Source organism: Rhinatrema bivittatum, chromosome 3 (genome assembly GCF_901001135.1).
Source record: "Rhinatrema bivittatum chromosome 3, aRhiBiv1.1, whole genome shotgun sequence".
NCBI lineage: Eukaryota > Metazoa > Chordata > Amphibia > Gymnophiona > Rhinatrematidae > Rhinatrema > Rhinatrema bivittatum.
The window spans coordinates 289843958-289868402 of record NC_042617.1 but is presented as its reverse complement, the minus strand read 5'-3'; the positions used below and the strand labels follow the sequence as shown (position 1 = coordinate 289868402).

General features: G+C 46.9%; 1 protein-coding gene across 1 annotated transcript in view; it reads left to right on the top strand.

Annotated features, from left to right (window-relative positions):
- Nucleotides 1-23289, top strand: part of DTX3 (deltex E3 ubiquitin ligase 3) — a 58849-nt gene extending 35560 nt beyond the window's left edge. The window contains 2 exon segments of the mRNA XM_029594927.1: nucleotides 13106-13323; nucleotides 22261-23289. Of these exon segments, the coding sequence (XP_029450787.1) occupies nucleotides 13106-13323; nucleotides 22261-22336 (294 nt within the window). The 3' untranslated portion in view covers nucleotides 22337-23289.
- The last annotated feature ends 1156 nt before the right edge of the window (nucleotides 23290-24445 follow it).

Sequence of the window (24445 nt, the reverse complement as noted above, 5' to 3'; positions counted from 1 at the left end):
ATCTCCCCAACCAGTCTCTCTCTCTCACACACACACACATACCAGTCACCTCTCTGGCCAGTCTCTCTCAATCACACAATGCTCTCGCTCTCTCTTACTAACACACAGGCTTTCAATCACACACATGCTCTCTCTATTTCACTTACACACAAGCTCTCAATCACACACGTTCTATCTCACTTACAAACAGGCTCAATCACACACATTCCCTCTCACAGCCACAAGCCAGCCAAAAACATGCTCCATCTCTCTCGCGCACACACACACTGACACACAAGCACCCTCCCTGACTCACATATACACCACACACATACAGAAGCACTCTCCCTGTCTCACATACACATTACACTTACAGAAGCACCTTGCTTTCAGACTTACAGCATTTTTCACTTTTACTAAAAGTGAAAGTGATGCTCCCAACCATTAAATAAGAAAACCACATTCCTATCAGAAGGCGAAATGACATCCTTCCTTCAGGTTCTGTCCTCCCAAGGGACAGCCACCTACACCTTCTCTTGTTTTATGCTTTCAGGCAATAAAGCAAGTGTGTTTCTTCAAACTATCAGTCGTATGATTATTCATGTGGGAGATATGGAACAGAAAGACATCCTTAGTCAGCTTCCCTTTTAAATGGGAAGACTCCAGTCTTAGTCATTTAAAAATATACATTTTCTAAAGGCTTAAAAAAAAAAAAAAAAAAAAAGCAAAACTGTTTCAGATTGGAACTATTCTAGTCTTCATGCTTAAATTATGCTTCAAAAAAACAAACAAACCCACCTGGCATCAGTATCTTAAATTTGTGATTTTGCTGAGATGAACATTTTAAATACTTTAATTTTTTTTTTTACTTTAGTATTTGTCTCTACCCACTTTGTTAAATTTTATTTTCCAGCAGTTCTCCTCTTAAAATTTAGTAATTTCATCTTTCATCCAATTTTTCAACAAAATCAGCACAAAAGTTGAGGTATATGTATTATCACACTTCATTTTTTTAAACTGGCAGATTCCTTTCTCACATACACTCACACTCAGAAGCTCCATTCCTTTCTTACATATACATCACATCACATACACATACACACACACAGAAAGAAGATCGGCGCAGCCGGTCTAGCTGATCACGTGGCCGAAGAAAGGAAGATCGGTGCAGCCGGAAACCAGCCGCCGAGACTTAAGGGGGGCCGCGGCAGGCAGCCAGCCCCTGACTCTCCCTGCCTCCCCCCCCCCCCCCCGTGCCACCCTCCCGACGCCCCCCCTGGTGGTCCAGCGGAGGGCCCGGGAGCGATCTGCCGCTCCCGGGCCCTCCGCTGCCACTAAGCAAAATGGCGCCGGTGGCCTTCAACCCCTGTCACATGGTAGGGGCTACAGATCACCGGCGCCATTTTGCTTAGTGGCAGCGGGGGTCCCGGGAGCGGCAGATCGCTCCCGGGACCCCCGCTGGACCACTAGGGGGGTGTCGGGAGGGTGACACTGGCGGGGCGGCAGGGCGAGTCGGGAGCTGGCTGCCTGCCGCAGCGCCCCCTAAATCTCAACGCTTGGTCTCCATCTAGGCGAGTCGAAGGCTGGCAGAATTTTGAAAGGGCACTTTTTGCCCTTTCAAAATTCTGCTGCCTGCCGCGGCCCCCCCTAAGTCTCGGTGCCCTAGGCACAGGCCTAGCTCGCCTAGTGGTTCCGCCGGCCCTGCGTCCACCATTTGTGAAAAAGAGTTCCCACCTGAGAACATCCTTGCCTACATTTATCGCTCACTCTTGAATACATTCTATACAATTTTTCCGGCGTAAGATACCATCTAAAGAGGAGTTTATAACTATTTTCAGTCAGGTATGCAGAGAGAGAGGATTTATGGACCCTTGCAAAAGACAGGTTCCATTCTTCATCAGAAAAAACCTGACCCAGATCTTTTTACCAAGCCCTTTTATGATCTGGGGTGTTATTCAAGACTGCATTCAAAACTATCTATAGTTTGGATATCATCCCTTTTATTTTGTCAGCTTCCTCGCAAATACCCTCTACCAAAGTCTTCCCCGAGAATAGATGATTCGCAATATCCTTACTTTTCAGGAAATGCTGTACTTGCAAATAAGAGAAAAATTATTCCCTAGGAAGTTTATATCTGGGCCGAAACGAGTTCTGTTGCTTTCTTTTCTCCTATCGGCAGGAGGGCAGATCATGCAGGAGAGAGAAACCAAATGGGGAGGGGAGCAAAATGTGAATGGGGAGAGAGTGAGAATGGGGGAGGGTGTACAAAAAACGGATGGAGAGAGCGTGAGCAGAGGAGATGGAGGAGTGAGCAATCTTGGGAGAGTGGGAGTAAGCAAAGGGAGCTGGGGTGGCTAGTGAGAGAGAGAACTTAAGAAGAGAAAGCAGGAAAATGTGACAGAAGAACAAACCTGACATGGGGCAGCACTTCATTTTTTGAGCCAGATTGGAAGATCAGGATCACATTAAACATATGTCAAACAACCTGACTTTTTAAAAGCTTTACCATAATTCCATTTCATTTTTTACTTTTGGTTTTCACCTTTCAAAATAATACTCAGGGTGGCTTACAGCATTTTATTTTTTAGAATTCAGATACAATAAATCCATTCCCCAAAGAGATAAAGTGACTTGTCCAAGGTCACAAGGACTGTCAGGAGAAGTGGAATTTGAACCCTAGTTCTCAGCCCATTGCTTTAGCCAGTAAGCCACTCTGTTTAAAATGGTTTACAAATAACATGAATGCTAAATTTTAGTTGTTAGTTAATGCAAACTGGTTACATTTAGCTTTTCCGCTGCTCCACAGTTTCCTGAAGTGCACCACTTCTGGCTCATGTACAGGGCACTATTATCTCTAAAGCCGGCCCTGATAGAGCTCAGCATCCCATCTCCAACAGCGGCCAATCTGGGTAACTTCTTGGAAGAAGTTTCTTACAGATTCTAATGGGGAAATCCATTTCCTGTTGTTCACTCCCAGATCCTAGCCAGGAGAGATGGTGATCCCTAAACCTACCTGGCTAATAGTTGTTAATGAACCTGTCCTTTAGAACAGCATTTCCCAACTACTGTGCCGCAGCTGCAGTGCAGGTGTGCCTTGAAAAGACCCAGATAAGAATTGAGGTGCGGGCGCAGTCTTTTTGTTTTTCTCTTTTCCTCCTGGCCTGCGAGATGTCATCCCATCTGTGGTGGCAAGGGTGGAGACCAGTGCTTATCTGCCGCTGCTTTCCCCCTTTTGCTGTCTCTTCTCTGCAGCTGAAGCTGCACAGGGCCCTGTAGTATTGCAAGATCTGCTGGCCTTGTGCAGTTCTGATTGCAGAGGCAAGCTGGCAGAGGACAAACCAGCAGCACCAGGTAAGCACTGCTCAGACCTCTTCCTGTTCCAAAACATAGGGGTAGAGAAGGAGGGAGAGATGAATGTGCCGGGGGGGGGGAATTGGAGGGAGAGAGAAGGTGATGATGCCTGGGGGTTGGAAGGAGAGGGAAGATGATGCCAGCTGGAGAGAGAGGGGGAAGGTGTTGTTGCCAAGCGGTGGGAAAGAAGCGAGAATGGACTAGGTGGCATGCCATGAAGTTAGCAAGTAGCACATTTAAAACAAATCGGCCCAAATTCTTTTTCACTCAATGCACAATTAAGCTCTGTAATTTGTTGCCGAAGGATATGGTTAGGACAGTTAATGTAACTTGGTTTAAAAAAGGTTTGCAAAGGTTCCTAGAGGAGAAGTCCATAAACTGCTATTAATTAAGTTGACTTAGATAATAACCACTGCTATTACTAGCAATGGTAACATGGAATAGACTTAGATTTTGGGTACTTGCCAGGTTCTTATGGCCTGGATTGGCCACTGTTGGAAACAGGATGCTGGGCTTGATGGACCCTTGGTCTGACCCAGTATGGCATTTTCTTATGTTCTTAAGATAAGGTGATGATGCCAAGTGAGAGGGAAGAGAAGGAGAGGTGGAGAAAGAGTGAAGGGACGTGAAGATGATGGAGCCAGGTGTTGGGGGAGAGAAAAGGGAGAGTAATAATGCCAGGGGGTGGGGGAGGTGACGTGGTAATGCTGGGGGAGAGGGAAGGGAGAAGTTGATGATGCCAGGGGATGAAGGAAGAGGCAAGCTAAGGGAAAGTGATGCCATGGGGGGGGGGGGCAGCAGGGAAGAAAGGGAGGGTGGCGATGCCAGCGGGTGGGTGAAGGTGATGCTAGGGGGGTGGAGAAAGATGGAAAATGATGATGCCAGGGGGAGGGGAGAGGGAAGGGAAGAATGTGAGGCTGCTGGGGGAGAGGGAATGGAAGATGGTGGTGATGCCAGGGGAGGAGTAAGAGAAGATGATGATGCTACTGGGGAGAGGGGAAGGGAGGTGAAGGTGATGATAATGCCAAGGATGGAGGAAGGGAAGAGAAGGGATGCTGCTGGAGGAGAGGAAAGTGAAGGGGATGATGATGCCAAGGGGTAGGAGGGAAGAGAAGGTGATGGTGGTGGTGTGCCACGATGACATGAACCCTGGGCCAGGTGTGCCATGACATCAATAGCTGGGAACCATTGCTCCTAGAAATTTGTCCAAACGCTTTTGAAAACCCCGCTATATTATCACCTTCACCTCCTCTTCTGGCAACAAGTTCCACAGCTTAGACGTGCACTTACTGAAAAAAAAAATCGCTTTCTTAAATTTGTTTTACGTCTTGGAATGTTCCCAAGCCTTAAAGTTTGAAAACATAAGTAACCGCTCCTGTCACTTGTTCCATACCACTCATGATTTTAAAAACCTTTATCAGATCCTCTCTCCAGGCTGAAGAGCCCTAACCTGTTAGACCGTTCTTCATAGGGAAATCATTCCATCCCCTTTATCGTTTTTGTTGCCTTTCTCTCTGTGCTTTTTATAGTTCTGCTACGTGTTTTTTTGAGATGAGGCAACCAGAGCTGCGCAGAGTGCTCGAGGTGCAGTCTCGCCATGGATGTATAGAAAGGCAATGCGATATTTTCTGTTTTATTCTCCATTGCTTTTCAAATCATTCCTAACATTCTCTTTGGTTTTTGACCACCGCTGCCGCACACAGGGCTGAGGATTTCAGCGTATCGTCCGTACAGACTCCAAGGTCTTTTTCCTGGGTGGTGACGCCTAATACAGAACCCAGCATCCTGTACCTACAGTCGGGATTATTTTTCCCTACGTGCATTAACTTTAAACTTTCATCAGCTATTTACAGTAGATTCCTGGTTTCCCATCCTCGCAAGGGCCTCTTGCAGTCCCACAATCTGCTTGTGTTGTAACGACTTTGAAGAATTTTGTGGATTCTACAGATCTGATCACGTCATTCTTTTCTCCCTTTTCCAAATCATTAATGACTACTTTAAACCAGACCTTGGGACACACCCAGCCAGTTGGGTTTTCAGGACATCCCTCCCCCTCCCCCGCCTTTAAACAGCACTGGTCCCAATACAAATCCCGGGGGCATTCTATCGTTCACCTGTCACCACTGGGTAAGCTGACCATATAGTCTTACTCCGTTTCCTATCTTTTAACCAGTTAACAGTCCGAAGTAAGTCATTGCTTTCTGCCTCGTGACTTTTTAATTTACTGAAAAGTCTCGCATGAGGGACTTTATGAAATGATTTTCTGAAAATCCAGACACACTGTATCAGCCAGCTCACCCTTACCCACGTGAATATTGTATGCCTTCAAAGAATTCTAATAGTGAAACCCTTAAAATAACTACCCAGGGCCTGGCCTGTGTACTGCCACTGAAAGGTCCTCGGCTCCAGCTTTCTGCACTCTGGGCTGGCTGGGGATACTGTTGAGGGAGTCATGGTGGTTGTTAAGGGTGACCCCTGGTGGCTGGAGTTAGAGTCCATGATGCAGGGTTCTGGAAGGAGCCTTGAGGCAAGGTTTGCGGCCTCAGAACTGTTACTGCGGTGATCAGACTAGGAACAGCTGGAAGGAGGGGGGATCTGTTAAACCAGGAGAAAACTCCTCGGGTAGTCGTGAATGAAGGCTGCTGAGGCCAGAATCCCGGCATTGGTTCTGACTGAGCTGGAAGGAATAAAGAAAGAACAAACTACTGGGTCCAAAAACATAACTGAACACTATGCAGGACAAAAAAAAAATCAACTACTACTAAAGTAAATTAGCAGGACCAGGCCTTTGTCGATAGGCACACTAGGCCTTTACTGAGAATGGCAAATATCTGAGGAGGGGGCAGAGGATTTGCTGCCTTTCGGCTGTGCTGAATCTGGCTCAGCAGAGAACAGCCCTCTGCTTCCTGACCTCCCAGGCATTGTGCAGGGAACGGGAGGCGAGCCTGGAGCAGACAGAGCAAAGAAGAGCTACTGTGCTCCCGAGTGCAGCCCCTCCTCTCCTGTCATTCAAGAACAGGAGAGGAGGGTGTGAGACTGGAGCAGACAATCATTTTGGGTAGATTGGGAGTGGGGGATCATTCAGGGGGTGGGAAGATACTAGAGGTTGAGAGGGGCAGCAGGAATAGAGAATGATAGGGACACCTGCCTCTTCCCAGAGCTCTTCCCCCACCATTGCCATCACAATTCAGATTCTTTCTCTCTCTCTCGATCTCTGATTCTGTCCCCCAGATCCAAGAACCTCCCTTGTCCCTTCTCCTCAGATCCTGGAACCTACTCCCTCCTCCCCTTCTTCCTCTTCCTCCATTCCAGATTGCCAATCTTTCCCTCTCCCTCTCCTTAAGAACATAAGAACATAAGAAAATGCCATACTGGGTCAGACCAAGGGTCCATCAAGCCCAGCATCCTGTTTCCAACAGTGGCCAATCCAGGCCATAAGAACCTGGCAAGTACCCAAAAACTAAGTCTATTCCATGTAACCATTGCTAATGGCAGTGGCTATTCTCTAAGTGAACTTAATAGCAGGTAATGGACTTCTCCTCCAATAATTTATCCAATCCTTTTTTAAACACAGCTATACTTACTGCACGAACCACATTCTCTGGCAACAAATTCCAGAGTTTAATTGTGCGTTGAGTAAAAAAGAACTTTCTCCGATTAGTTTTAAATGTGCCCCATGCTAACTTCATGGAGTGTCCCCTAGTCTTTCTACTATCCGAAAGAGTAAATAACCGATTCACATCTACCTGTTCTAGACCTCTCATGATTTTAAACACCTCTATCATATCCCCCCTCAGTCGTCTCTTCTCCAAGCTGAAAAGTCCTAACCTCTTTAGTCTTTCCTCATAGGGGAGTTGTTCCATTCCCCTTATCATTTTGGTAGCCCTTCTCTGTACCTTCTCCATCGCAATTATATCTTTTTTGAGATGCGGCGACCAGAATTGTACACAGTATTCAAGGTGCGGTCTCACCATGGAGCGATACAGAGGCATTATGACATTTTCCGTTTTATTCACCATTCCTTTTCTAATAATTCCCAACATTCTGTTTGCTTTTTTGACTGCCGCAGCACACTGAACCGACGATTTCAATGTGTTATCCACTATGACACCTAGATCTCTTTCTTGGGTTGTAGCACCTAATATGGAACCCAACATCGTGTAATTATAGCATGGGTTATTTTTCCCTATATGCATCACCTTGCACTTATCCACATTAAATTTCATCTGCCATTTGGATGCCCAATTTTCCAGTCTCACAAGGTCTTCCTGCAATTTATCACAATCTGCTTGTGATTTAACTACTCTGAACAATTTTGTGTCATCTGCAAATTTGATTATCTCACTCGTCGTATTTCTTTCCAGATCATTTATAAATATATTGAACAGTAAGGGTCCCAATACAGATCCCTGAGGCACTCCACTGTCCATTCCCTTCCACTGAGAAAATTGCCCATTTAATCCTACTCTCTGTTTCCTGTCTTTTAGCCAGTTTGAAATCCACGAAAGGACATCGCCACCTATCCCATGACTTTTTACTTTTCCTAGAAGCCTCTCATGAGGAACTTTGTCAAACGCCTTCTGAAAATCCAAGTATACTATATCTACCGGTTCACCTTTATCCACATGTTTATTAACTCCTTCAAAAAAGTGAAGCAGATTTGTGAGGCAAGACTTGCCCTGGGTAAAGCCATGCTGACTTTGTTCCATTAAACCATGTCTTTCTATATGTTCTGTGATTTTGATGTTTAGAACACTTTCCACTATTTTTCCTGGCACTGAAGTCAGGCTAACCGATCTGTAGTTTCCCGGATCGCCCCTGGAGCCCTTTTTAAATATTGGGGTTACATTTGCTATCCTCCAGTCTTCAGGTACAATGGATGATTTTAATGATAAGTTACAAATTTTTACTAATAGGTCTGAAATTTCATTTTTTAGTTCCTTCAGAACTCTGGGGTGTATACCATCCGGTCCAGGTGATTTACTACTCTTCAGTTTGTCAATCAGGCCTAGCACATCTTCTAGGTTCACCGTGATTTGATTCAGTCCATCTGAATCATTACCCATGAAAACCTTCTCCATTTCGGGTACCTCCCCAACATCCTCTTCAGTAAACACCGAAGCAAAGAAATCATTTAATCTTTCCGCGATGGCCTTATCTTCTCTAAGTGCCCCTTTAACCCCTCGATCATCTAAAGGTCCAACTGACTCCCTCACAGGCTTTCTGCTTCGGATATATTTAAAAAAGTTTTTACTGTGAGTTTTTGCCTCTACAGCCAACTTCTTTTCAAATTCTCTCTTAGCCTGTCTTATCAATGTCTTACATTTAACTTGCCAATGTTTATGCTTTATCCTATTTTCTTCTGTTGGATCCTTCTTCCAATTTTTGAATGAAGATCTTTTGGCTAAAATAGCTTCTTTCAACTCCCCTTTTAACCATGCCGGTAATCGTTTTGCCTTCTTTCCACCTTTCTTAATGTGTGGAATACATCTGGACTGTGCTTCTAGAATGGTATTTTTTAACAATGACCACGCCTCTTGGACATTTTTTACTTTTGTAGCTGCTCCTTTCAGTTTTTTTCTAACAATTTTTCTCATTTTATCAAAGTTTCCCTTTTGAAAGTTTAGCACGAGAGCCTTGGATTTGCACACTGTTCCTTTTCCAGTCATTAAATCAAATTTGATCATATTATGATCACTATTGCCAAGCGGCCCCACCACCGTTACCTCTCTCACCAAGTCCTGTGCTCCACTGAGAATTAGATCTAAAATTGCTCCCTCTCTCGTCGGTTCCTGAACCAATTGCTCCATAAAGCTATCATTTATTCCATCCAGGAACGTTATCTCTCTAGCGTGACCCGATGATACATTTACCCAGTCTATATTGGGGTAATTGAAGTCTCCCATTATTACTGCACTACCAATTTGGTTAGCTTCCCTAATTTCTCTTAGCATTTCACTGTCCATCTCACCATCTTGACCAGGTGGACGGTAGTATACCCCTATCACTGTAGTCTTCCCTGATACACAAGGGATTTCTACCCATAAAGATTCAATTTTGTATTTAGTCTCATGCAGGATGTTTATCCTGTTGGACTCTATGCCATCCCGGGCATAAAGCGCTACACCTCCTCCCGACTGCTCCTCTCTGTCATTGCGATATAATTTGTACCATCCCATTGGTTATCCTCTTTCCACCATGTCTCTGAGATGCCAATTAAATCTATGTCATCATTTACTGCTATACATTCTAATTCTCCCATCTTACTTCTTAGACTTCTGGCATTAGCATACAAACATTTCAAAGTTTGTTTTTTGTTTGTATTTTTATTCTGCTTTTTAATTGATAGGGATAAGTTAGAATTTTTTAGTTCAGGTGAGTTTTTAGTTACAGGCACTTGGACTACTTTTCTAATTATTGGAACCTCACTGTCGGGATGCCCTAATTCTAATGCATCATTAGTATCCTTTAAAGATACATCTCTCCGAACCATGCGCTGCTGAGCGACTGTCGGCTTTCCCCTTTGTTCTAGTTTAAAAGCTGCTCTATCTCCTTTTTAAAGGTTAGCGCCAGCAGTCTGGTTCCACCCTGGTTAAGGTGGAGCCCATCCCTTCGGAAGAGACTCCCCCTTCCCCAAAAGGTTCCCCAGTTCCTAACAAAACTGAATCCCTCTTCCTTGCACCATCGTCTCATCCACGCATTGAGACTCCGGAGCTCTGCCTGCCTCTGGTGACCTGCGCGTGGAACAGGGAGCATTTCAGAGAATGCTACCCTGGAGGTTCTGGATTTAATCTTTCTACCTAAGAGCCTAAATTTGGCTTCCAGAACCTCCCTCCCACATTTTCCTATGTCGTTGGTGCCCACGTGTACCACGACAGCCGGCTCCTCCCCAGCACTGTCTAAAATTCTATCTAGGTGACGCGTGAGGTCCGCCACCTTCGCACCAGGTAGGCATGTTACCAGGCGATCCTCACGCCCACCCGCCACCCAGCTATCTACATTCCTAATAATCGAATCACCAACTATGACGGCCGACCTAACCCTTCCCTCCTGGGCAGTAGGCCTTGGGGAGATATCCTCAGTGCGAAAGGACAATGCATCACCTAGAGAGCAGGTCCTTGCTACAGGATCCTTTCCTGCTACACCTGGTTGGTGCTCTCCCATTATGAGACCTTCTTCCTCCAAGGCAGCACCAGGGCTGCCAGTCTGAAGTTGGGACTGGACTACTATGTCCCTGAAGGTCTCATCTATATACCTCTCTGTCTCCCTCAGCTCCTCCAGGTCTGCCACTCTAGCCTCCAGAGATCGGACTCGTTCTCTGAGAGCCAGGAGCTCTTTGCATCGCATGCACATGTACAACTTCTCACCGGTGGGTAAAAAATCATACATGTGACACTCGATGCAAAAGACTGGGAAGCCCCCCTCTTGCTGCTGGACTGCTGCCTTCATCTCAATTTTGATCAGTTCCTAGTTAAGTTTTAGGTTGCTATGGGAGTAGGAATGTGTCTAAGTTCCCTATCCCCAGTTCCTTTTACCTTTTCATACTCCCCTCCCCCCACCCCTAGTCTTTTCACATTCTCCGCTCATTTCTGGTTTTCCTCTCTTCTTCTAACCCTCCCCTAGTCCTCTCATCTTCTCTTCTCCTTCCTCCCCATCCCTGAGATATTCTCCCTGTACTGATGCTTGACATTCCTTTTCCTTACCTCATAAGAAGAAAATAAATTGTATGGACACAATCAAGGTGGGAAAACCTCATTACTTTTATAATGTAAAATAAACGTTGGAAAGGTTTGTCATTGTGCTTTCAAGTTTTTGCCACAGAATTTACTTGTGAGCTGCCGCAGGAAACTGTGGGGCTGTGCAATAGAGATGACAGTGTAAAGGTATACCTGTAAGTTGCTCGTAGCGAAATATAGACTTCCTTTATTTCTACTTTATTTATATCCTGCCTGCCTAACAGGCCGATACAGTACAGTGCGCTCCGATGGAGCGCACTGTTAGCCTGCTCTGGGACGCACGTTTTCCCTTACCCCTTATTCAGTAAGGGGAGGAAAACGCGTGTCCAACCCGCGGCACCTAATAGCGCCCTCAACATGCAAATGCATGTTGCTGACCCTATTAGGTACGCGCGCGGGATACAGAAAGTAAAATGTGCAGCCAAGCCGCACATTTTACTTTCAGAAATTAGCGCCGACCCAAAGGTCGGCACTAATTTCTTCCGGCGCCGGGAAAGTGCACAGAAAAGCAGTAAAAACTGCTTTTCTGTGCACCCGCCGACTTAATATCATAGCGATATTAAGTCTGAGGTCCCGAAAAGTAAAAAAGGTAAAAAAAAATAAATTTTGAATTTCGCCCACGGCTCAATTTTCGCCCGGACGCTCAATTTTTGCCCGGACACTCAATTTTGCCGGCGTCCGGTTTCCGAGCCCATGGCTGTCAGCGGGCTCGAGAACCGACGCCGGCAAAATTGAGCATCGGCTGTCAAACCCGCTGACAGCCACTGCTCCTGTCAAAAAGGAGGCGCTAGGGACGCACTAGTGTCCCTAACGCCTCCTTTTCCCCGTTTTTACTGCGTCACCTAATTTAAATACAGAATCGCGCGCACCGGCGAAGGGCCGATGCGCACACCGGGAGAGCGGGCGTTTGTCTGCTCTCCCGCAGACTTTACTGTATCGGCCCGAGACTGTGAGAGAGATTCACTCTTTAAGATTAGAAAGGCTATATATATATATATATATATAGCCTATTTTTTTTTTTTTTTAATTTCTATTTTATATATAGGGGCGGATTTTCAGAGCCCTGCTCGCGTAAATCCGCCCAAAACCGGGCGGATTTACGCGAGCAGGGCCCTGCGCGCCGGTGAGCCTATTTTACATAGGCTCACCAGCGCGCGCAGAACCCCGGGACTCGCGTAAGTCCCGGGGTTTTCGGAGTGGGCGTGTCGGGAGGCGTGTCGGGGGCGTGGCCGGAGCGCGCGGCGTTGCGGGGGCGTGTCGGCAGCGTTTTGGGGGCGGGTACGGGGGCGTGGCTACGGCCCGGGGGCGTGGCCGCGCCCTCCGTACCCGCCCCCAGGTCGCGGCCCGGCGCGCAGGAGGCCCGCTGGCGCGCGGGGATTTACGCCTCCCTCCGGGAGGCGTAAATCCCCCGACAAAGGTAGGATGGGGGTTTAGACAGGGCCGGGCGGGTGGGTTAGGTAGGGGAAGGGAGGGGAAGGTGAGGGGAGGGCAAAGGAAAGTTCCCTTCTAGGCCGCTCCGATTTCGGAGCGGCCTAGGAGGGAACGGGGGTAGGCAGCGCAGCTCGGCGCGCGCAGGCTATACGAAATCGATAGCCTTGCGCGCGCCGATCCAGGATTTTAGCCGATACGCGCGACTACGCGCGTATCTACTAAAATCCAGCGTACTTTTGTTTGCGCCTGGAGCGCAAACAAAAGTAGGCTGTTTGCGCTCGTCTGAAAATCTACCCCATAGAGTATATCTCGCTAAGAGTACCTTACAAGTATACCTTTAAAACAGTGCCTAATGGCAGTGAAATCCTAAATCCGTCACTGAATTCCCACTAATTCCTCTATACTAACTTTAGCAGTGGTGATATAAATAATTGTGCCAGCCACTACAGCTGCATCTTTGCCCAATATGTTAAGAGACCTTGATTTTGGACCAGGAATCATCCAGTTCACTGAGTGCAGGACCCACGAGTCTGTAGTAGTGGGGAGGGCTCAACCTGGTGATAGTGAGCTTGTTATGACAATCTATGCCTTCTGTCCTCATCTTGCAGGCCGAACACCCCAACCCTGGAGTGCGATACCCCGGCACTACCCGTGTCGCGTACTTACCTGACTGTCCAGAGGGAAATAAGGTCTTGGCTCTGTTCCGAAAGGCTTTTGACCAGCGATTGACCTTCACCATTGGGACTTCGATGACAACTGGAAGGCCAAACGTCATTACTTGGAATGACATCCACCATAAAACCAATTGCTCAGGAGGACCCCAGCTGTATGTACCACTTAACTTTAAGGGGGTACTTTCCTAAGCAGTACTGCAAACAGTACAATGTCCAGGCAGATGCAGATGTACTCACCTGGTCTGTGAGTAAGCTCAATGCTGCTGGGGGCTTACACAGAGTGTCCCCAGAACTTCCTGTGATGTCACATGCCCCACCCTCTTCCCACAAGGCAGTGGGGCATGCTGATATCACTGCTTTGGTACTGCAGCGGCGTCAGGGAGTTCTTTAAGACACGAGTGTCACTTGCCTATAGGTTATCAGGGACAAGATGAGCCATGCCTGGTTTTAGCACGATAGAGTCCCTGGACATGTAATTTCTGATTTTCTTAGAGAAAATGGAGTTGCTAGTCCTAAATTAGCTCAGCCTAAAACTCAAGGGCCAGCCCAGGACGCAAAATGGGCTGGAATAGAGTTCTGGCAGCTATAGTGGTCTCAAGCATTTGGGAAGCAGGAGGCAGCAGTAAGTGCTAGCCCATGCGGTGAGCAGGAAACAGCAGTGGCTAGTCTTCCTCTCAGGAGAGAAAGCAGGAAGCAGTGCGTGTTCTGCAAGGCAGGAGGAGACCCTAGCAAAAAAGAGGGAAGAGGTGTTGCTTCCAGCCTCACATAGGGAGAGAGAGAGAGCATGAGCTGCTGGTGCGCCCAAAAGGCAGGAGAAAAGAAGCAGGAGGAGGGCATTGCGCTGACTCCTGGCACCCTGGAAAAGAGTGAAGAGGTTCCAGCCAGTTAAAGTCTCCGGGGGGGGGGGGGGGTGGAGGCAGTAGCAGCTCCCTGGCACTGCAGGAATGAAAGAAGCAGCAGACAGGGGTCACCTGTCTACCTTGGCCTCCTGTAATAACCATTTCTGCAGGAGATGAGAGATCCTGCTTTTCAATACCTGTTGGACCATAACTACTGCTGCTGGGGGAGACCAGGGATGCAAGTGGAAAGAATTATTGTTTTGGCTTATGGTGTTTGGTTCAGATCCTAAAATTTTATTGGTTTATTTCATTCATTTGGCCGTTTGTTTTCCGTTAAAGTCAATGGAGGAAGCAGTGCATCCTATTTGGGTTGTAAAATTGGGGTTTTCTATCCAGGTTTAATGAAACTTGCAGGCAGGTAAGCAGCGGCGGAAGGAGTAGCTCTCCAAAACACGGAGTGGAGCAAAGTGGCACCAAGAGTGGCATGAAAAGCTTAGTCGAAGGAACTGTGGTGGGGCAGACCGGCCCTAACAGAAACACAAACACAAGTCACTGTGAGGGAGCACAGCAGCACTAACAATGGCACCCCCAAGGCTCCAAAACAGAGGCAAAGGGCATCATCAACAGCTGGCATGGACATCCGAGTCACCAAGGGGGAAAGGGTACCAACAACAGTGGCAGTAAGACTCCAAGGCACTCAAAAAGAGGCAAATGTGACACAGGAACACCCCCCAGGTACCAAGAGATGGGTGAAGGGCACCAATAAGAGTGGCATGAGCACACCAAGGTACTGTGAGAGGAGCAGGCCAGGCAGTTACAGTGGCAGAATAGCACAGCAAGGTGCTGATGCAGGAGAGAGGCATGTTGGGAAGAGAAGGATTCTTTTTTTTTTTGTTATTGTGCCCAAAAAGCACCAGTATAGCCAAGAGAGAGGTGGGGCAGGAGGAGCATGTGAGGCAGCAATGGCAACTGGGTACAACAGAGCAAGGCACTGAGAGCAAAAAGTGTGGGCATTGGTTCATTTTAGCTATGCATTCAATCCTCCTGCCATTTATGTGGAAATTCAGAGAAACCAAGCAGTGAAGGGGAAATTTATTATGAAAAGCTAAGTATCATATTTCACAACTAGCGTTTGGCATCCTTTGAAGTATGGGATTGCAGTTGTTGCACAAGATTCAAATATGAAATAATATATATAGAAAAAAAGAAGAGAGTTTGAATGCAAGGACTGGCAAATGATTTGTGGTTTTCCGTACTTGCTTTAATAATGGGGGAGCCACATTTTGATGCTAATATATTTATCAATGGGACATTGAATCCTTTTAAATTATATAATTACTTTTGGAGTTCACAGTAAATAATGGTAGATATTTTGCTCTTCACTTTTTAGTTTTTGATCTTTTATTTTTATGAAGACCAGCTTTTCCACTAACTCTGGGGCCAGCCGTGATATCTCCCTGGCCAATGAAAATACCCTTTAACTAGATCATGCTGGTTGGGAGCACGAAAAGAAATGCTGGACCACCTTGGCCAGGTCTGGCCAAACTGCAGCCTTGTGTGCCCACTATACCGAGTCTGTAGCCATGTCCTCAGTGGGCTTGGCGAGAGAGCACATGACTGAATTTTGTGCAAGGGGGTACAGATCTATGCTGCCAAACGCTGTAGCTATGGTCTTTATCAGGAGAGCCTGTTCTGTAGTGATCATGCGGGTGTGGCAGATAAAGGTGGGGGCAGGAAGTGGTAGCTGACAGGGTGCTGCGCATACTGACAGTACTGTGTGAGATGCTGACTCTTTCTTCACTGCAGCCCCCACATACCCTCTGCCTCTGGCGCTTCCATTCCTGCACTCTAGCCACCAACATCTTCTTTCAGTGAACTAGACTTTTGGACTGAAAGGCTATATACGCCTTTTATTCTGTGAATCACACAATGTGGCTAGCATGTAAGGCTCCAGCTGAATGAGGGGTTTCAGCCTGTTTTCCTGTTGCAGCTGCAAGGAGCCCATGAGCAGCAGCACCTCCTGAGGATCTCTTGCTGGAGACCCTCTAACTTCTCTTTGTGGTATTCACTGTGATAACCTTGCCTAGAATGATTCTTCTTGAACTTTGTGGCAGGGGTCCTCAAACTACTTCCTGTGGACTAGACTCAGCCCAGAGAGCTCGTTTGTCCAGCTTTTCCTTCACATGGCTGGATTCAGTTTGCTGCCAATGCAGAGCTGCTGCTTCCCCTTCATGCTGTGGTGAAAATGTCCCACTATTTTCCTGCATTTTTCTATCAGTTCATTCAGGGTTAAGCTTCCATATTCCTTGTCCACCCAGCCCCGGGGGTTCCTTACCGTAATGTGTAGCAAGTGTGCAAATCATTGGATTCCCTAATAGTCCCCATCTTCCTCTGCCCTAGTCATGTTCTTGCCACCGTCTGTAATTAAAAAAACAAAACCAAAAATCCTAGCACAGTCATATGTTTCCACTCTAGCCAACAACTCTCTATCATCCCCATTATTGCCATTAAGATATGGGCACGGTACGGTTTTCATCCATCACTTGGGGATGTAGCATAGCCCATTTGTATGCTACTGATCTGCCTCTGCTAGAGTTGCTGCCTGCCTGTCTTGTCCAGCTGCCACCAGTGTGCCATCAGGGAGAAAGAGGTGTGCATAGTGTTCTGGTTAGTCTAGATGTTGCTGATAAACCAGACTGTATTCCCTTCCACCTTGGCCAGCTGCGCCAACATCCAGTTATGGAATTGAGTGTACAGGATGGGGATTTGCTTCCTAATGAATGTTGGCTTGGAGTGTAAGGAAGATGGTAGCACCACAAATATAGACATTGGAACAGCCAGCTGTACAATGCCCAGTATTGATGAATGAAGTATTCCGTTCATTTTAATCAGAACAAGGATTCATTCAGTTTGTCTAACATAAGAGATTTTATTGAGATGTTTTATCAATTAAAATGTAATTGATTGATATAACTTTGTTTAGGTGATTTAGAAAGTAAGAGACAGTTTACCAATTTCTAAAGTAGCACTGCAGCTACCCATGAACAAAAGGTAACTTCAGCCCCTTAATTAAAAGTTAAAAGTTTGTTTTCTCCCCGTGCTGGTAAACAGCAGTTAAAAGATGGGTAGCTTCCTTCTGTGAAGGCATCAGCATCTGTGTGCATTTGTGTACAGGTGAGGTGTCTCAGCTGGGCACAAGCATCTGGGTAAGCATCTCTGCCTCAACGATCAGGCAGAGGTACAAACAGGCTTCTTCAGGTCCCCTGGGGCGAGCTCTTGATGGCATGCTCTCTCAGAGATGTTTCACTTACTTTATAGCACTCCATCTGCAGAATGGATACCCAGTCAGTGCATATGGAGGGCTCTAAGCACAGCTCTGAGGGAGTTCATGTTAGCATAGAGACCTGCATAGTCTCAAGATGTCATTAGAGATAAGTGTCCTCCAATCAGTATCAAAGCCCTTTGTTTCAGCAAAGCTAACAGTAGACAAACTGGCGCCCATGCCAGGCTAGGTTTCACAACCTATGCATTTCTCCTGCAAGGCCTGCATATCTCAGTTTGAGCAAAAATAGAAGAATGCCCATAATGCATCGCTGTCAGTCTTCCATTTTCTTTGGTTCAGAATGAGCCCTTTTCAGAATTCTCAGAAACCTTTGGTCTGAATTCACCCTACAGGAGGATATTTTGTAATTGGGGCAAACAGATACAGCAGCTGCTTCATCCCATATTCTCAACCAGGCCATTCATTTTCCAGATGCACCATTTCAACACCTTTGATACTGCCTCCCTTTTACCCCGGGACAGTGATATGCAGCACTACCCCAGCTGCTCCATTGTGGCTTGCCTGCCACCTTGCTGGGAGAAGGGGCTGGATGCTGAGCTTTGGAATGGACTTCCCCCTTTTTCTGTAACTTTTCTGCTACTGCCTGCTTTTGCTTTGAATGGAAGAGGAGGGTTTCCCAGGCTTGGACCAGCAGCCACCCTTGAAACTACCACTAATGGGTGGTGCATTTGCAATTACTGCTGCATACCACTGTTTGAAAGATGATCAAGTACCTTACGTCTACTGATGGCTTTTCAACAATGAAATCCTTCTGCAGTATGCTGATTTTTTCCAGAACTGTAAAGTACCTCCACACCTCTGATGTCTTGTAGGATGCTCTCTCCTCTCTCTAGATTCGGACCCTGGTGCTGAAGCTGGTTTCCACTTCCTGAAAGAAAAAAAAAAAAATCTCTCCTTATCTTGGTTGGTTGGACTCCTGCTCCTATCCCAACTGCTATCACCAATAGAGCTGGTCTTTCAAAGTCCCTGTGGATGGAAAAACCTTTCTCCTTCCTCTTCCATTGCTGTTGATGCCAGTGGCATGACGGAATTTAAAACATTCAGATCACTAGTAGTGGATTAGGGGCTTTTAGTGTTATAGTGTAGTGTACTGAATTGGCAATACTAGGGTGGGACACACAAATCAGCAGCCCAGCCACAGTCACTTTTGTTAGAAGCAAAGTGTGCCAGACATTGCTATATGCTTCCTGACTCTAGACTTAACAATAGTAACTAAGTGACGCAGTTTGTGGAAGAATCACATACACGGTACACTGACTCGGTTCCATACCAAAAGTCAGCGAGCAAAGGCTGTGTTGTACCTGGTGGCCTGTCGGTCACTGCTACTGTAAAACGCAGATATTTCTCTCCCGTGCTGCAGAATGCGGACAGATAGCGATACACTCTTAATCCCGGTCAGTAACCCTGTAATGGTCAGTTGTCTCCTCTGACCCTATGACAATAGGCAAAAGCCCACCTTACTTTCCCCTTCCCTTTATACATCTCTTCTGCCTTTTCCTTTCACTCTTGAGAAGGAGCCTCAGAATCAGAACCTCTTTCTGAAACGCAACGGAGAAAAAAATTAAACCGAATGGTGACTGCTGAAAGTTAAGTTTTTCTTTCCCATTCAGGTTAAGTAGAGTAAGTTTTACTGGGATAGTAGGCTGGTCGAAAAAGAGCTTTACCTTGACTGGTCCTCCTTCCTTCCTTCCCTGGGTCTATCTGGTTTGAAGAGTAGAAAAACCCTTCATTTTTTTTTCTCGTCCTATAGACCACACTGTATACAAAGACAAATAAACATGCTGGAGGCACTATCCATTAGTGTCGGAAAGAATGCACCAAATCAAAACTGGACTCTCTCGTCACATTTTACCCATTTATTTGAAATGAATTCACATCCCTCGGGGGAAATCCCTCCCCACACTCCAGGCTGCTTTCGCTGCCGCTTCCGAGATGGGTGAGGATCACCTAGCATGGATAAGCAAGGGCAAGAAAGCACAACAGAAGGGGGGAAGAGGACAGACAAAATGGGGAATGGAAAAGAAGATAACATTTAAAACAGGTGTAGACCATAAACAGCAGGCAGAAGGAAGGGTGCGGCACAGTATTGAGGGGGATGAGAAGGAGGGAGAAGAAGACTTAAGAGGAAGGCAGGGCAGAGCAAAACTTACAGGAGTGAGGGAGTAGGAAAGTTGGGGGGAGATGAGGTGCCGGGTGAGAGTAAGGAGGAGGCAGGGCAGAGAGAGCTAGATGGAGGCCTCAGGCAGGAGGAGAAGGCAGCCCGGCCTGCACCCACACAGAGGAGGCAGAAACCGCTGGACTGGCCTTAACCACAGGGGGAGGAGGAAAAGGGGCAGAATTTAGTTGGTTTGTGTTCCGCCTTTCAGGCTCTTCAAACTGGATTACATTTAGGTACTGTAGGTGTTTCCTTCGTCCCAGAGGGCATACAGTCTTAACTTTCAAACAACAACTGCACGCGCCGACATTCATGTGTGTGCGTGCGTGGCCGCATGTCGTATGGCCATAGTATTTCCTAAGATTATAAAATGTATATGCTCACCTCACAACATACACGCGTGTGAGGGCCAACGTGAATGCACGCACGCATGGAAACCATGTTGGCCAGTGCCTTGAACCCTTGCACTTTAGCCACCTCTTTAAAAAGTATACTCGCGTGTGTTTTATGTGCAAATGTAAAGTAGGGCGGGTGTAAGTTGGGATTTACATGTAAGTTGGTGTATTTTAAGACCTTAAGAGGTAGTGAAATTACCAGTTTAACCACTCAGTCTACCATCTGTCCAGTCTTCGAGACCTTCTGGGTTCTTCAGCCTGAACTCCCCCCACACGTCACAATAAACGCTTTTTTTAAGATCATTTAATGGAATGCACAAGTAGAAGCCACTTATGCACATACAAGCTAATTTTCTATGCATGTAATGTTTTGAAAATTCACCTTTTAAGTTTGTACGGGAGGCAATGGATGGGGTTAAGTGATTTGCCCAAGGAGTGGCAGTGGGATTTGAACCCTGCTTTGCAGGCTGCTTCTCCTGCCAATCATCATGACAGTTACTGACAGTAATAAGCACATGTTTATCTCCATAAAAATGATTTCATGTCAGTACAAAAAAATGTTACAAGTGATGGGGCCTGGGTCTCCAGAGAGTGGGGGCCAACTTCATGTCCGTGTTGTGTGGGCTGAAGATCTGGAAGGGCCGGCAGCGCTCGGGTGTGGGGGGGGGGAGCCCTGTCTCCACCTCGCGTGCGCACACTTCTGGCACTCCACCCACCTGCACCTCTCGGTCCTTCTGGGCAAGGAGGCATGTGATCACCGCCAGGTGCAGGGCCTTGGGAAGCAAGGGCAAATCCTGCAGCAGCACTCAGTGGGCTGAAACATGGTCTCACCCCCCCCCCCCTGCTTCTGCTGAGCTTCCAGCCATCTGGTCCGGTTGATCCCAGCCCAGACTGAAAGCAGAGCTCAGTCAACCTAGGGCAAGCAGCAAATATGTCTGCCCAACCATGACAGGACTCCATGCATCGCCAGATGAAACAAGGTGTGGCCGTCCTTTTATTTAATTTATTTATTTAAAATTTTTGTATGGCCGACATTCGTTAAGCAAACATCACATCGGTTTCCATGTAACATAAACCGGCCAACAGGGCTTTACAATGAAACATGTGGTTCGGTCCTTTGACCGAACCACTCCTGATGCAGACAGAAGCAACCTTGCAACGCACAGAGGGGTAAACCTCCACATAATAAGTCCAATAACACACAAAATGGTGACAATATAATGTGGGTCCATAAAAACGTTCTCAGTAAAAAAAAAATCTGGCAGGTTGTCAGGAAACCATTTTTTAATCAGTTGGCAGCCCCGCAATGGAGACAGCGAGGTGGGAGGAAGAGAAAGATGGGCTTGCTATTGGGCTGGAGCCTTAGTAGGAGGGGAATATGAATGGCTAGGGGTGCGAGGAAGGGTACAAAGGAAGCATGGGGGAGGAATATTTATTTATTATCTATTTAACATTTTTTCTATACCAATCTTCATGGTTAAATACCATATCAGGTCGGTTTACATCGAACAGGGGTAAAAAATAACTAGGTAAAGGAAAAACAAAGTTATGCAGGGGAAGAGCTGTGGTGATGGTGGTGGGAGGGGAGAAGTCACAGGAAACTGTTCTGATAGTTACGGATTTCCAGTTTGAGCACTGGAATGTCGAGGTCGTGGAGTACTTTCACCTGAGTAGACAATAAAGAGTCTTTAACAGTAAGCAAGGCAGGGCCCCGGTAATAGCCAGTTCTGCTGCAGAACAGGCAAAAAATACTTCAAATATAATGACTGCCCTTCGAACAGCGAGGTTCAGGAGCACAGATGTGCATGCATGGGATTTATACCGGTAAGGAGAATTTATAGACTTATTTTAAATCCAGCCCAAGTCACTGTGCATTTTTAATGCTGCCAAATTATGCATGCAGCCACCTCTGGGGTAGATTGCCTGACAGCACGTTTGTATAAGTACCCTGCAGTGTCTGGATAGACTGAGATAAAGTGACGATGACCCGTCCTCTAATGTAGATCTGTCCCTTATCACAAACTCTCCAGCAATTTGGGTAAAAGGTGGAATATCAAATATCTATAAATTAAAAAAAAAAAAGTAATGGCATCATTACAGCTGCATGAATAGGAAGGCAAAAAGCAAGAATAGAATAATTAATGGCATGGTGTAATGGCTGTGGCCGTTTAAAATACCGCACAATCAAACAGTCCTTGGCGAAAATGTGACAACAAATTGCTAGTGCTAGTTCCTCCAAAAAACAACCCCATGATTTTTTTCCCCCTCTCCCTCTTGAGGAATAAAAATCAAACTGGAGAACTCAAGGAAGAGTTTGCTGAGCTAAGAAAGAACTCTCTCTCTCTTTTTGCCTTTAGGTTTGGCTATCCTGATCCCACGTACCTAGCAAGAGTGCAAGAGGAGCTGCGAGCAAAAGGGATCACAGAGGATTAAAGAGATGAGACGTGTTCGCTTCCAGACGAATGCTCGAGGGGGGGGTCAAATAGGTCCTTGTGCGATTCTGTTGCATTTTGTCCAAATGTAAATTGGTTCATTCTTTTCTCATCGCCTATCGCCATGCCAAGGCGAGCGCAGTTTTCTACATATATGTATGACGTACAGTATTAATGGCAGAGTAGGATGCCCCGAGTGACTTGGTGTGGTTCTTGCCTGCGAGATGGGGCAGGGGAGGTAGGAGGCCTCATTACCAGAGAGAAGCAGAGAACTTGGCGACACAATATTTGCTTTTTGAAGTGAAAATGGTAATCGGTGGATACCAAAGCCTTTAATACTATGGCCTCCTGGCGGTTTTTTGCATTACAAAATGGATGTTAAACATTTAGAAAGACAGAATCCCCTAAGCTGCCTGAGTGGACAAATACTTGGCGCATATTCAACTTCCTGCAATTGTATTTTCTCGCACTGCAAAGAAAAGATGCGTGGGCCAGCTTGAGAGAAGTATTCGCCTCTGTCCTGTGAAAATGTACTTCATGTGTATAATTTTTTGCACACCTCCACCTCCAGGTTTCATAGATGAGGCCAAAACCCTTTTACCACATATGTAAACCATTATTATTTTTTTTTAATAGGAAAAAGCAATTTCTATGTTGTTTTTAGAGAGCCATAAGGAGGCTTCCTTCCAAAAAAATCTTCGGTGCCACATTCCTGCAGTGCGCATGTCAAACTAGGGCTCCTGGATGGCTCCAGATTATTAGGACAGTGGTTCTCAACCCTTTTTGTTTTGTGGTACACCTGGCTCAGGGGTCACTTCGTTGTGGCACACCACCCACTTCCCCATCATCACTTTCTCTCTCCATCACCTCACCCCTGACATCATCATCACCACCACTACTTTCCCTTTCCTTCTACTCCTCTCCCTCACACCCCCTGGCATCATCATCATCATCTCTCTCCCTCCCTCTGCCTCACCTCTGGCATCATCATTATCACTTTCCCTCTCCTCCACCCCTTGGCATCATAATCACCTTCCCTCTCCCTCCATCCCTTTCCCCCACTCCCAGGCATCATCATCATCTCTTCCCTACCCCCTCACATCATCATCATCATCGCTTTCCTTCTCCCTTCATCATCATCACCTTCACTCTCCCTCTTCTCCTCATCTCCTTCCCTCTGCCTTCATCCCTCTCTCTCATCCCCAGGCATCATATCATCTTCCATCACCTCTACCACCTCTTTGCATCATCATCTTCCTTCTCCCTTCATCACCTTTCCTCTCCTCCTGACATCATCTCCTTCCCTCTGCCTTCACACCCTCGTTTACCCTTTGGCATCATCATCACCTTCCATCTGCCTCCACCCCTCTCCCTCCATCCCCTGGCATCCTCTTTTTCCCTCTTCTTCCACCCCTCACCCCCTGGCATCATCAATTTCCCTCTCCATCCCCTGTCATCATCGCTTTCTCTTCCCTCTTCCTCCAATCCTTCAACTCTGGCATCATTTGCCCTCTCACTTCCTGGCATCATCATCTTCCCTCAGCCTCACTCCCTGGCATCATTATCACCTTCCATCTTTCCTCCCCTCTCCCTCTCCCTCCACCCTTCTCCCCCAACGCCTGGAGTCATCCACGTCCCTGTCCTCCCCCCCCCCCCCCATCTCCTGGCATCATCACCTTCTCTTCCCTTCCCCCCCCCCCCCCCCCCACACACTGTGGCACATCCATCCGTCCCTTTCCCCCACACCACCCCCAGCTTACCAAGTGCTGCTTCTTCTTCCTTTGCCAGCCTCCCTCCGCAATCTGAACTGCACAGGTCCAGCAGGTCTCGCAAGCCTAAGGAGCCCCCTGCAGTTTCTTTTGCAGAGGGGGAAAGCAGGAACAGCGGCTGATAAATGCTGCTCTCCCATGTCCCCTGCTGGCAGGAGAACGTTCTGCAGGCCAGGAGGGAGGCAGGAAATGAGACTGCAGCCACGGCATACTACGGTGTGTTGCGGCACACCGGTTAGGAAACGCTGCATCAGGAGGCAGTCCTGGTCTAACCCCCATTGTGTCTCTGGACTTGTGTCGGGGTGAGCTGTTCGTTGGCCTTTCGCTGCTAGGGCAGGACC